Source organism: Alligator mississippiensis, chromosome 5 (assembly GCF_030867095.1).
Source record: "Alligator mississippiensis isolate rAllMis1 chromosome 5, rAllMis1, whole genome shotgun sequence".
Taxonomy (NCBI): domain Eukaryota; kingdom Metazoa; phylum Chordata; order Crocodylia; family Alligatoridae; genus Alligator; species Alligator mississippiensis.
This window is the reverse complement of record NC_081828.1, coordinates 85,233,127-85,247,837: the sequence shown is the minus strand read 5'-3', so window position 1 is coordinate 85,247,837 and position 14,711 is coordinate 85,233,127. Positions and strand designations below refer to the sequence as shown.

The window sequence follows — 14,711 nt, the reverse complement described above, 5'->3', positions numbered from 1 at the left end:
GCACAGGCAGGGACGCGACGGGTCACAGTAGATACCAGCAGGTTCACGCTCTCCTCTGAGAGGAGCCAAGTGTCGGCTGCCCCAGCCCCTTCTGCACCCCGAGGCGCACATGCAGTCGCCTCCAGCATGGAGCTTATGCCGGGGCTCTGGAGACGGAGCAGCTGTTTGCAGCCTGCTGCGGCTGCCCAGAGCCCTGGCAACCTGCAAACAGCAGCACCGTCCCCAGAGCAGGGGCGGCTCTTGGGGAGGGGAGCCTACAGCCACCCCAAAATTTGCTTCACCACCCCCCCCACTGCCGGCACCCAGGCACCTGCTTCTTCGAGGGGGAGGCGGCTAGGTTCTGCTGGCCTTGAGGGTCCAGCACCCCCAGCTGCCAGCCCGCTTGCCGGGTCTGGAGGCGCAGCCTGCCCCGCGCCGTTGAGGCCGCGCAGCCTCCTTCCGGGGCGAAGGGAGACTCCACCCCTCCCAGCGCCGCCGCCGCTGACGCCGCGACCTGAGCCCAGCCCCTACCCCCGGCCCAGTCGCCGGAAGACGCTGGCGTCGCGCGCGTTTGCGGGCTCAGCTACGCGGGGCAGGCGGCGGCATCGGCGGCGCTGGAACGTGCGAAGTCTTCCCCCCACCCCCGCCTCACCGGGGAAGAGGTTGGCGGCGCGCGCGCCCTGGCCGCCATCAGGTGAGTGCGCCGGCGCGACGCGCGCTCAAAGCAGGCGGCGGGGGAGGGGCCGGACTTGTGCGGGCTCCGGCCCCGCCCCCCTCTGGGAAGTGCGCAGGCAGCTGCCGCCAGTCCCGCTCACGCGCGCCTCGGGGCGGGGCCTGAGGCAGAGCGATTCCCGCCCCCGCCCGGCGGATGCCTCCCCGCGCTGCCCTGTCCGGGCCTCCGCGCCCCTGGCCGGAGCCGCGTACAACGTGCGGGTGTTGTGCCGTTATCTCGAAGCGCCTCCACAAGGTCACCATAGCTAGGAAACCGTTATATCGGTTTTTCTGTCATTTCGTTTTGAAAATACGGAATTCCTATAAAGATAAAATTCTAGTGGAAACGCGAAACTGGTCTTCACCAAAGCAGCGAGTAATGGCACTATAACATTTGAGCGGAACTGCTGCTTTCTCCGTGCCCTGAATGGCCGCTGCTCAGAAGAGGGTGCCTTGTAAAACGTTCTGGCGGTGTAGTTAAAAATGAACTGCTCCTGAACAGAAACTTTCCGGGTACACTTTTTCTGATTTGCATAACACTCCCCCAGGTCGGGTTTGCTGGGATGGATTATAACAACATAATCCTTGTTTACAGCTGGAAATTTAAAAATAATTGGTTGCATTTCTCACCTCCTCATGGCTGTGAGGGACATCAAGGCCCTGAAATTAATACAAACTGGCGAGCTCAGAAATAGTGACACCTTTGCTGGTTTTTAAAAAGCAGGGATACCTTAGGTTAATGTTACTAATTTATTTTTAAATTGTCTCTAGCCAATCAGGCTTTAAAGACACAATGATAAATATATGAAGCTGTATGATGAAAGTCATGCTAGCCTACGTCTGTAATTAGGCTGAAATAATACCTTTTGGCATAATGCTTCCAGGAATAGTAACTAAAATCTCATTTTAAGTTCATTTAAATGCTACTTTGTTGGACAAAGTGTTGTATTTTGTCACAGCAAAGTTGGTAGGTAGTTGTTGCCATGAGGAATTTAACCTTGCTCTCAAATTGTCACCTCCCTAGCAGTACAAAAGGAAATGTGTCCCTTTACCAAAACCTGGCAAGCTCTAATAAGGGTGTAACTCAGCCTGCTTAGCAGTGCTTGATTTTTCCAACTACCATTTGCTAATGTCATAGTCAAAATTGAACCAGTTAATGTACTTTTAAATCCCAGGCATGACAAATCCACAGAGCACTTGTAATTCTTATAGATTTCATTGTGTTCTTCTTGTGCGTAAGAGGATGCACCCTGTATCCACTGATCTCTTCAGTTAAACAAGTATGTACCTACAAGTGAGGTGGTACAATAAAACAGACAGGGAGGAAACAGCTGAATAAAAATGATTTCCCTGTCAGCAAATGGGGGGAGGAGACCATGCCCAGAAAACAACTGTGTTACAATCAAATTTACGCTGTTTAAAACTCTCTAAGCTAAATAGCACACACTCAGGAATAATGTAACTGTTTATTAGATTGGTGCAACTTTAGGTAACTGAACTGTTCTTTTACACACTTTTTTTACACAATTTCTTTTGTAGCCTTGGGCTCCGTCTGCAGAACAAAGTTTTCCTGGAATAGCTACTTCAGCAAGGGGGGGACCAGTCTGTTCCCAGAAGGCAGATACTAGCAGAGCTTCTGTTGATCAGGGAGCTGGTGTAACTGGTAGCAGAAAAACTTCTGCACAATACTTTATACTTATACTGGAGGTTTTTGCCCGTGTTAAAGCAGCAGCAGCTCTGTAATATAGTCAAGACCTTGCTTCTCATTGTGAACGACCACTGTATTTTCATTTCCCGTATCTGTTTATATCACTGGGTCAAAAGAGAATGCCTTTTGTTACGCTAAAGGAACAAACAATTATCTGCATTTGTAAGAAAATCTGATGGAAATGATAAAATACATAATTACATTTAGCTTTTTTAAAACTGGAGAGAAAACCGTTTAACAAGCTGGTTCAAAGAGAAGACCATCACTTTTAGAAGATCAAAGACTTGACTTTGTTTCACATCTGTCATGTGTTGAAGGATTTAGAGTATCTGTAATCATAACAGCATGTGTATTTCCAAACCAATTTCTGCCAGTCACAGAAAAATCCTGCCCTCACCCAAAATTTGATTTGATTTGAGATGCAGAATAAACACAGATGTGCTCTCACTCTCCCCACATTACAGCCCATGTGTCTTGATTTCTGCTGTAGATCTTGGTAAACTGGTATCAGATTTTTACACTCCCTCTTTCAGTGTAGAGTTTACAAAAATGTACTTTATTTAATGAACAAGCAGTATCTTAACATCTATGCTACTTCTGCACTGTATATCAAAATGTTTATAAAAAGTGTAAGGGAGATGGGAAAAGACAGGGAGGATGATTGGATGTTTCTATCAAAAGGAGATAATACTAGGATTGTTTGATAGTGATAAAAAAGAATAAGAGGAGGTAGGATAGTGATACCATATAGAAAACTATTCAGAACAGTTCATTCATTATTTAAGGCAGTTCACATAAGACGTGGTACTCATAAAACATCTGTGTTGTAATCAAGTTAGTTATATAAACCTGTCCAAGCTAAACAAGACACGACCAGGAATAAATGTAGATATTTATCAGGATAGTGCAGCTTTATGAAATGAACTGCTTTTTTGTTTGTTTGTTTGGGTTTGGGGGTTTTTTTTACACATTTTAGTATACATGAAATGCACATATTGCGTAGCATTTCAGGTTTTGCTTTAAAAGCGTGGTAGGAAATATATAAAACATTAATTGTGGTGTAGCAAGGTCAACAGACATGTTAATTTTGTAGTTTAATGGGGTTTGAACTCAATTGTTTGCATTCTGAAAAAAAAAGGAAACTTTACCTATTAGGCTACTTGTTTTGTCGTGGATCCACAAGGAGCCTTGGGGCACTGTAATGCTGAGCATTATAATAGACTCCACAACCATGCATTTGTTACCTAGACTCACAACACAATGCACAGGGAGTTTGGCCTGTCTTTGGAATATGGTCCACTATGTGTATGTGGCATGCTGCCTATGTGCGTCAGTAAGAAACTTGAGGACATGTGCATCATCCCCCCTGCCCCCCCACTTGGGATTCAAAGCCTTGCTCCCTCTCTTGAAGGTAGATACCTAAAGCCCTTTCTTTTAAAAACAGAGCATGAGTCACTCATTTCCTAAAGAACAGAGGGGAATGTGGTGTCATCACCAGTGCCTTCCTTTCATATAATACCTCTTCTTTAAGAGTGTGAGACCTATATTCAATGACTTCTTTTGCATGATGTGTTTTACACTTATATTTCCCACCTCCCAGGAAAAGGCTATAATCACCAAGCTATGAAACATTTTGGTAGTCTCATTCCCTCCTGGTTCCACTTTACATTGAATAATTCAATCAGGGGGGCAGAGAGACAGACAGGACAAAATACACACAGATGCCTTGTATCCTAGTGGTTAGGGATCTTGTGGGGGAATGGGGAGGGGACCAGGGTTCCACTCCTAATGCCAAGGTCTTTATGTATTTCAGTCTTCATGGTTTAGGCCATGAACAGCCAGTCAGCTGTGTTCAGAAAGAAATTTTCTCACTACTGTCCATAGTACTGTACAGTGGCACAGAAGTATTTTGTGCATCTTTTTTTAGTTTTCCTCTGAAGCATAGGTTATAGGCCAGAGAATATAAAAGGATTGCAGACTAGCAACTCACTTGGTTTCTTTTATTATGGCAAATATTTTTTATGTTACTGTTAAAAAAGAAACTTTAATCTTCCTTATGTACATCTCATTCTGTTGGCTACAAAAGATCAACTCACAGGAACATCATAAATTCTAGTTTATTAGATGGGATGTGAAGTTCTAATAAAATTATAAATGCAAATTCTGGGGGGGTTATGATGCATACTGGTTATCTTAGCATGCACGCACACACGCATGGACTCACTCACACAAATTGCTGCAACAGTAGTGTAGCAGTGATGTTGGTTTATACCTATCCGAGGTGCTGGAGTCTGCTGTCGATGGTCAGCTTCCTCCAAGGCAGGGGTGGGCAATTATTTTGGGTGGAGGGCCTCTTACCAAGTTGTGGCAAGCTGTTGAAGGCCACATGGGTAGCCCCGCCCCTTAACAGGTGCCCTGCCCTCTGGTCACCATCTTGGGACCACTGTCCCAGGGCCAGCACCGGTGGGGCCCTGAGTGGGGAGCAGGCTGGCAGGGGTCTGTGGAGCTGGGCTGGGCTGCACCAGCAGGGAAAGGGGGGAGCTGGCCCAGCTCCATAGAGACTCTTCCAGCCGGGACCCTGTACTCCTGCTGGCGCTGGCCCTGGGACATGGGTGTGGGCCCTGCTCCTGTATCCGCTCACTCTCAGTGCCCCCCAGCCCCACAGTACAGGCGGGGGCAGCATGCAGCCCCAACCCCCTGCTCGCTGGCAGAGAAGGAACTGGAGCTGAGCACAGGGGAAAGGCAGCCCCTCGCCTACTCCGTGGCTGGCACTCCCTGCTGCAGCTGCCCGCAGCCCGCATGAGGCTGTCCTAAGCAGTCACAGGTAGCCCCACATTGGCTGCGAGCGACTGCAGCGCTGGGCACCGGCCACGGGGCGGGTGAGGACTGCTTTTCCCCTGCGCTGAGCGCCAGCTTGTAACCCACCCCTGCTGCCAGCTTGGGCCCCACACCGGCTCCGGGCTTGCCCAGCAGAGCTGCACATGGCAGGAGCAGCTGTGGCCCCCCTCCACCACTTGCTGTGCTGGGCAGCATTTGCTGCTGCTGCCACCCACCCAGAGCCCAGGTTACAAGCTGGTGCTGAGTGTGGGGTAAAAGCAGCCCCTCGCCTGCCCCGTGGCCAGCGCCCTGTGCTGCAGCCACTCATAGCCCGCGTGGGGCTGCCTGTGCCTGTTCAGGACAGCCCTGTGTGGGCTACAAGCAGCTCTAGCAGGGAATGCCAGCCATGAGGTGGGGGAGGGGCCGCTTTTCCGCACATTCCACACCAGCTTCTTTCCCCTGCCCCGCTTACCTGAGTTTCCTGCACTGGGCCAGCCACATGGTCCCAGGCCAGAAGCCCCTGCTGGGGCTTCTAGCTGAGGGGCCGGGGCCAGGCAGGCCCTGCTGTTGAAGGAGCTCTCCAAGGCTTCCCCTGCGTCCTACTGCCGTAGGTTCCTGTCATCTTTGACAGGAACCAAGGACATATACATTTTAATTTTCTAAATTTTTTTTAGGGGCCCCACAGGCCAGATAGAATGGCCTCGCAGGCTGTATTTTGCCCACACCTGCTCCAAGGCAATGTCTTCTCCAGAAGGGGGTCACCAGCTAGTCCTTTTGTCTCAGTAGGTCGGGTGCTGGATGAGAAGGTGCTGCTGAGGGTCATGCTTCACTGCCTTTTATCCCTTCTCTGGCAGACTTCTGTGATTCCCCAGTATCATTTTGGCTCCCTAGTCCAGAGGTCGCTGTCCCACGTTGGTCTTGAGTACTGCATGACAGCTGTCAGTCACAGTCACTGGGGGTTTTGCCCAATGGTGCAGTTTCAGGAGTCTATTCTTGTCTTGATTGACCCAATGACTGTGTCTTGCAGGTTCCAGGGATTAGTTCTATGTCTTGATAAGCTTAAAACGGCTTGTAGAAGAGAGTTTTGTAATGGTAAGCTTCTCTGGCTAGGTTGTTGTCAACAGCCAGAGGCTCTTGCTTTGTCTTGCTGACTCGTATATACTCACGTTCACTCAGAGGACCACCCAGTACGTAGTAAAGGTGATACAATTCAATGAGTTTTTACAGTTACAGTTTCAATATTACAAGGCTTAGCTAACTTAAAGAGTATGAAATAAAATGTAGAGCATAAATAAAATGTAAGACATGGGATGCCATGGCAAAGATGAGACAGATGAAATATAAAAATGCAGTGTGAGAAATAGAGAAAAATACAATGTGAGGTAGTGAGGATTAAAGGCCACTGGGGACAGTAAGTAAGTTAAGTTAGATACAGTCAGGTAGACTGATTTAGCATAAAACTTTGGACAGATATGGGAAGTTTGCTTTGAGAAATAGGTCTATATCAACGGGGGAATGTGTTCACCAGGAAATATTTACAGTCATGCTTTCAATGCACCTTGGCTTTTGTTGTCTCTTACAGGCTTTGCTTTGAAGTGGATATTCTAGTTTGTTTTCTTTAGTGACACAGCTCAATTGATACATAGATGTAGTTTGTAGGTTTCTCCTACAGAAAGCCGCTTCAGCTTTCTGGCTTGCTCCAAGCCTTGCCAAACCCATGCAATGAGTGTGCTAGGTCTCTGCTAATACTTAGAAGGAAAAAGAAATGCATGAAGGGGGGTGGGGGAGGGAAGGGGCTTCTGTTATATCAATGCCCATTAGGGGAGTGTACAAAGGAGGTCTCCCTGTTACAATTCCTGTACTTCTCTTCAAACAGGAAAATGTTATGGGCACAGTGGTGTGGTTTCCCATGTGCCTGCTTTAGAGCTGTGCAAATTATTTAAGAGATTTGGTTTTGTTTAGAAATCAAAGGTTCCTTCAGTATGGGACTCGTTTCAGGCTGGATTTTTCTTTGAACTTCCCAGCACAGAGAAAGCCTGGGTTCTTGTGGTGTTCCTAATCACATACGCATTAAGACACATCATGTGACAGCCTGTGACACTACCATGGAGTCTGGAAAACTGCCTACTCAAAATTATTCATGTGTTTGAGGAAGTGAAACCTGGAGAGGGGTAGTTCTGCATTGTTTTGGAAGAGGAAAGAAGAAAAGAGGGACCCAGAGGCAGAGAACTGACAGTTGCTGTAGAGACCAGGGATTATAATTGGTATGAACTGTATTACTGCCCTGAGATTAAAAAAGAGCAGCCTGCTCATGTAGAATCATCATATCTTTCATTTTAAGACATGCTGGTTTCTGACAGTATGCAACAGCTTTAGGATTTACGACCACTGCTGAAAGTACTTGTAGTAAGTTACCTAGCATTGCCACAAAATTAACTCAAACCAAGATGGAATGAAAGAGAACAATAAAAGGTCTAAATGCTTTAATAATGTTCAGATCCCAACATTTAGTTCATCAACACTAGTTAGAAACGTTCTTAGTCCAACTCAGTGGCTCTTATATTAATAGTCCTGGACCAAATAAATTAAAATAAATTGTTAGTTTAGGCCTCAAATGTAAATTAGTTACATTCGAAGGTACATTCAGTAGCCTGATCAAGGTGGGTTGAACTAGAAAGACAAATGAAGCGATGCCGTCCAATCAAATGTAATTTGTGCATTCACATTTGCCTTTCATTCCATCTCTTTCTACAATTCAAAAGACCGTTCCGATTTCCAACTTGGATCCAAATCTCTTCTCTTCATGATAGGTCTAGCTAATATGGATCTAGGTTACACAATTACAAGTACCTAGAGTGTCAGGTATAACTTCATAATATAGGTTTTTAGCTTGAAACCTATTAAAAATGTAAGCAAAGAAAATGTGAGCTATTCATGTTCCCAACATATCAAATCAGTCTTGGTTAAACAAAACTTTAATTAAAATAAATAAATTAAAATTTTCTAAACTCTAAAACAGTGCATTATATAGAACATTATATTAAAAAATGAAGACGGTCTAGCTCTTTTCAGGATATGAAACAATTCCTCATACTTAACCACAATTTTACATTTTGTTATATTGTTACTGAGACCTTGGAGCTGATTACACAAGCACCTAGCAGCATATTTCAGATAATTAATAGAAATTAGTCTTGTGACACTGTACACCAAATCCCACCTAACTAGTCTATAACAAATACTTGAGATGGTGCACTGGGAATGGAATATGGACCTAGCAATGAGGGTAGAAAGAGTACTGGAAAAATAAAAGCTTGAACTTATTTACAGCTAATACACGTTTCAGAAAGGAGAAGACTACCTCATCAGTCATCACCTATCAGGAAGTGGTCACAGAAAGGATCAAATTGATCATATTGGGGTGAGGAAAAATGTTTGTAAATAGCAAGTCATATAGTGGAAAGGGATGATGACTTGCTATAGATTTCTGATGATAGATATTGCAGTAGAGAAAGAGTGTAAAAGGAGAAAAAAATAATAGAAGAATTAGTGTGGAACCTGAAAAGAAAAGAATATTGAGAATTTTATGCAAAGGTAAGAGAGCAGAGAGAATGAGTGAAATATAATGAACAACTTATTGCTGAGAACAGCAGAAACATGTGAAAAAGCAAGCAAGGGGAACCCAAATATGAAGAGAGACATGATGGTAGAATGCAAATGTACAAAACATGTTGATAATGAAGAAAAAGGAATGGCAGAAGCCTAGAAGTACCAAACAGCCTGGAAAAATTGTGCTTATTTTTTTCAACATCGTATGAAGAAAGCTCTTGCAAAATCTTAAAGTGATAAATGGAAAGAACAGCATTTTACAGGTGGTGGTGGGAGGAGCAAAACAATATATCAAATAGCAAAAGGAAGGGGAGAAGTCGGAAGGGATGTATGGGACAGCACATATAGCCCTAATAAGTCATAAAGATGGGACCATCCTGACTAAAGTATAGGACATAAAGAACTAAGGGAATGATGATTTTGAAGAACTGATACATATTCAGAAATTAAGCCGAAAGCATGATTCTAATAGAAGACAATGACCCAATTTCAAGAGTATATGTGAGAGAAGAACAATGTATTTTGTGTTGCATTTGATAGACTTTTATTAAAAAAAGAACTTTCCACGGTTAAGAATTTTTTTTTGGTTTTGCTAATAAAAACATAACTCCCCCCCAAATTAAATAAATTACGGGCCTGGGAATTGCTCAGGTTGTGAAACAGAGCATTCAAAACCAGGAGACCTAGGGTTCAGACAGGACACATTTACACTGGTGCCACTTACATTAGCTTGTACACTGGTGTCCAGAGTAGACAGACAACCACCTCTCTTGAAGTACCTGCCTGCAGTAGGTGCTATTACAGTACTTCACCACTAGATTTCAGAGGACCTAGTAGCAGCCTGTTTGCACTGTATTAATTTGATTAGAGCCATGGACATGACTAGAGAAGGAGAATTGGGGTAAAAACAGAAATGGGTCAAAGTGCTGTGATCCTACAGAAATACAAGCCAATTGTCCCACTTAAACTATCTGTGAACTTTTTCCTGTAACAATAGCAGCTAATTTGAGTTAATTAGTCTCTTCTCACTATATTTCCTTCTTTACTTGTTATATATCTGTTTTGATGAAATTTTGCTGGTTCAGTGAGTGGGTGTGAGAGGGACAATACCCTGGCAATTAGGATACTACAGACACTTGAGAACAAGTTCGTGTTCTGAATCAGGATTTGAACCTGGGATTCCCACATCACATTTGGGTCACTTCATTACCAGGTTATTGGCTTCTCTGGTATGAGTCTCTTCTAAAAGATTAGAAAAGTCTTGTTTTGGCCCACATCATTAATGAAATCAAAAATTGAAATAATCTTTTTTTGCATGTCAAATTATTTCTAATCAGCTCTCAAAATCAATATCTTTCTGCCCCTTTTTCCCTTACTTATTTACAGTAGTCCTATGTGGCACTGTGTTATATTCTAACCAAATAAGAGAAAAATGTTATTACTTGGTGGCCAGATCTGACATCCTAACCAGACAACATGATGGAACATCAAGAAATTGTGATAATCATCTTCCTGTGCTCCCCTCCCCAACTGCCATATGTAAAATGATTGATTTAAATCAGGGGTGGGCAATTATTTTGGGCAAAAGGCCACTTACTGAGTTTTGGCAAGCTCTCAAGGGCCACATGAGTAGCCCTGCCCCTTCACAGGTGCCCGGCCCCCTGGTCGCCATCTTGTGACTGGAAGTCCCACCCTCTAACCTCTGACTTTTGCCACCAGAATTCCCTTGTCTTCCCCCAGAAGTACTCCTTTCAGCAAGGGGTTTTGCCATCTCAGAACCAGAAAAATACCAAATTATATTCTACAAAGCAAACATCTACTACAACATTTGTTAATTTGATTTAAAAAAATATTTGTGTCCTGATTTACATTTTGTGTAGTTTACATAGAGATGATTGCACAATAGCTTAAAATGAAGTCTCTGACTCTTGTATATTGTGAGGGGCTGTATGTGGGGGAGAGTGGTTGGGGTATGTGAGGGGGTGTGGGTTGGGGTCTGCGTGTATGGCAGTGTGAGTGGGAGTGTGGGTGTATGTGTATGGTGGGGTGTGCGTGGGACTTGCCCTATGAACATACACGCACACACTCTGCCCCTGCCTGCACGCACGTACCCACACTGCCCCTGCCTGCGTGCATGTACACACACACACACACACACACACACACACACACACACATATATATATATATACCGGCATGGCCCCGTTCACCCCGGTCTGGGGATCCAGCTAGGAGCCACGTGGTGCTGGAGCAGGATGGGGGCAAGAAGAGAGTGAAATGGCTGGGGGTGGAGTGGGGTGGGGTTGGGCTGCTCAGTTCTGCTGTGGGCTTCCCCTGGGTCCTACTGCCCCTAGCTCCTGTCAGCTTTGACAGGCAGTCAGAAGCAAATAAATATTAATTTACTAATTTTTTTTAGGGGCCCTGTGGGCCAGATAGAATGGCCTGATGAGCCATATTTTGCCTGCCCCGATTTAAATAATTTTTTTATAGAATTCAGACTCCTTTAAGTCCTTAATTGGTGTAGGACAATAGTAATTTTAATGTCATAGAAACGTTCAATATTATTTATGTACAGAAGCATATTTAACGTTATGACAAGATTCACTTCTAATTTACTGAGTAATCTCATTTCCCAGTATGAGTGTCCTTTTAAGTTTTAAAATATAGGAGTTTTAAGAGGAATACTTCTTTCCCTCAAGTACTCAAAATATTGTGTTTATTGGGTTCAGGCTTATTCATGGTAATGTATGAAAAAGCTTTTTCATTCCAAATGTTCTGAGCTTCCTACCACCAGTGCTTCTTTAGTATGCTGGTCAGCTCCTGAGTTTGAGTCACAATTTTCCTAATAAAGAATACTGTCAAACGTTATAAACAAGAAATAGTCCCAATCCACCAAATGAAATCTAAAAGTGAGAGATCTTTTGCAGTCATTTAAGCCAAAGGGAGATTTGTGGCAAATGCAAATTGAAGCAGGCTTTCCTGGGATACTGTAAAGCTATTCACAGTTATTTGCCAATTACATTTATTGAAACTTTTCCCCCTAGAAAAACATTTTTCCCTTAAAATGTCTTTAAATTATCAAAAAAAAACTTTGGCTATCATTGTACTCCAGAGCTTTTAAATGGGAAAAAGTTTGGAATCTGAAATCCATTGAGAAAGAGTCAAAGCTTGTCAGACAGTTTCTGTGATCAAAAATTTAATCATTTTTAAAAGAACAAAGTAAATTCCAGTTGTGTGCATGTCTGTGTTAAAGTGAACTATGCCGGTGAAAAGGAATTCTGTGTCATGAAATTGCTGGTTCCTTTCCCTCTAGGTTTTGAAGAGATGACTTAGGGCTAGAAATGCAATTAAAAACTTACCATCTCCTTGACTATATTTTTAATTTTAAATTCAAACCCTCATGCAATGTAATAGAGCTTTGCTTTAGGGTATTTTATAGCTCCATCAAAGTGACTAAAGTAATTAGTATTTTATACATTTTGGTAAGTATTTTGTCACTGAAAGCACCAGTGTAGGTGAATGATAATGATTTGAAGCTCAGACAGTGACAGGACCCTAAATGAAAATGTCGCCCTTTAATCAAGAGCACTTGCAGTCTATGGTATTGAAATGCCCTACAGAGAATATAGAAAAGCCATCCATCACTTTGGTGACAGTCCAATCTTTTAGTGGATGAGTAACATTTTTATTCAGCTTCTCTCAGGGAGATGGAATATAAGATGTTTCAAGCCATCTCAGACCAGGCATACACAAGTATTTTAAAGTATAACATATAGATCACTTTCAGCACAGTGTACACACCTTTTTCACTTTATGAGTTTAAATTCCAAGTTAAATCATTTTGTATTCAGTGACGTGTTTGGGGTTAATTTGCATTGCAGTAATACAGAGCCATTCAGTCATTTTAAAAAGGAAATGGTAGTCAAGGAGGAGTAGATTTTTCCACCTCCTCCCACTTTCTTTCATAGTATCATAGAACAGCAGGGCTGGAAGGGACCTCATGATATCATATAGTTCTGTTAAAGGCAGGATCGTCTTTATCTAATCCATTCTATACAAGTGCTTGTCTAACCAATTCTTAAAACTGCACAAATGAGTCTCTTGCTCAACTATCAACCTAACTTACCTGATGAAGCAGGGGTACAAAGGCACTGACATCGTCTGGCTGCTATAAAATCAGGAAATATGTAAAAACACACACAGCTCAAGAGATCCAAGGAAGCAGATTATGCTCCCCACTTCAGAGGAAGGCAACCCCCTCCTCCTCCAGCCTATTTATATGATGAAATGTCTCATCAAGTGTTTTCTATAAAATATTTGTATCAGCAATGAAATAAAAACATTGCTGTAGAAAGGTTAAGCTTTTCTTCCCTTCAGCCTTCAGTTCTACAGATACTTGTTGAATTACTGTGGTTCAAAGACAACAGTTACTAGGGGTGCACTGATAGAGATTTTTTGGGCCAGTACCAATAGCCGATTTCTAAGGAGGCATATTGGCCGATACCGAACCAATTTCCAATACCAGTCTGGCACCTTGGAGAGCTGCGTGCAGCTAGTAAGTCTGGTGTGGTGGAAGGGAGAGGGGGAAGGGCAGCTCCCACCGCTGCACGCCTCTTATTTGGGAGCCACTGGTCCGGTGCTCATCTGCTGGTCTGGTGGCTCCCATCTCTGCTCTTGCTTCTGGTCTGGGAGGGCACAGGGGCATGTGCCCTGCTCTGTGCAGATCTGGGGCACATGTTCCTCCCCCACCACGTGCCCTCCCAGAAGAGCAGTGGGAACAGTATCAGGAGCTGATGGATGAGTGCCGGAACAGCAGCTCCCGGATGAGTAGCCCCCCAGTCGAGCCGCAGCTCATTCCCATGCCTGCACCGGCTGGGCAGCACTTGCCCCAGCCCCAGTCCCATTCCTCCCTCACCGTAGGGGCCTTGATCTGCCTTCCCCGTCCCCTTCCACCACACGAGACTTACAAGCTGCTGGGCTGTGCTTCTCACTGCCTACATGCTGCACTGCTGCTGCGTGCATGCACAGGCATTTATCAGCCAAATAACTGACCACATCAGGTCAATTTCTGATGTGATAATTTTTCTTTATTGGTGCTGATCCACCATTGGACTGATGTATCAGTGCACCTCTAACAGTTACCTATCCATAAGTTAGTTAGCAGTAAGCTTCCAAAATAAAGCTCTATTTAATCCTCCCTATGATTTCAGCTTGGAAAAATGGCTTTAAACTGAGGGGCAGTGGGAGACAGGAGGCTGAGGAGGAAAAAGGGGTTGCGTGCTGGGACAGTCAGGTGGCATTGGGCCAAGTCAGGAACATTAGCGCACCTGGGATCCAGGCTGGGTTGATTCGGCCTGTGGCTCAAAAGCCTCACCGACCACTGCTCTAAGGAGATATTTGTTTAACGCCTTAAGGCATTTGGTCAAACTGCTTTTTGAGTTACAGGCTCTTAACAAGAAAGATTTATCTATACTCAACTGAAATGTTTTTTCCTTCTTGTTACCAATGTCTTCAGCTTCACTTAAAAATTAGTATACCCAGTACCATATTATGAGTAAGCAGCATCAATAATTTTAGTATTGGGCATTTGGGGTCTCAGGTGTGCTCCTAGTGAGATTTGTTTTCCCTTTCAGAAGGGGAACAGAATCAGTCAGTGGGAACCCTGATTTTTCCTCTTTCATATGCCAAGTTGGCAGCACTGAAACACCACTGACGTTTTCATTTACTCCCAGTTTGCAGTACATCCCTGAACCAGCATATGCCCACTCTGTCACTTGGTTCTGCATAGTAAGATTTCTCTGCATTTTACTTAATTGCTAGTTTGGTTATTACTGTGGCTCTTTCTGTTTTTTTGTACCTTTGGAGAAAAACTGACTGTGGAAATTAA

General features: G+C 44.0%; 1 protein-coding gene and 1 long non-coding RNA gene across 2 annotated transcripts in view; both read left to right on the top strand.

Moving 5' to 3' along the window:
• Positions 1 to 484: 484 nt before the first annotated feature.
• INO80C (INO80 complex subunit C) overlaps positions 485 to 14,711 on the top strand; it is a gene marked incomplete at its 5' end in the record, with an annotated part of 51,751 nt that continues 37,524 nt past the window's right edge. The window contains one exon of the mRNA XM_019479154.2: positions 485 to 673. Within this exon, the coding sequence (XP_019334699.1) occupies positions 485 to 673 (189 nt within the window). The remainder of the gene's footprint in view (positions 674 to 14,711) is intronic.
• Positions 681 to 2,856, top strand: LOC109281063 (uncharacterized). Its single transcript, XR_002087587.2, has 2 exons — positions 681 to 946; positions 2,230 to 2,856. It is a non-coding gene; the product is annotated as an uncharacterized LOC109281063 (long non-coding RNA).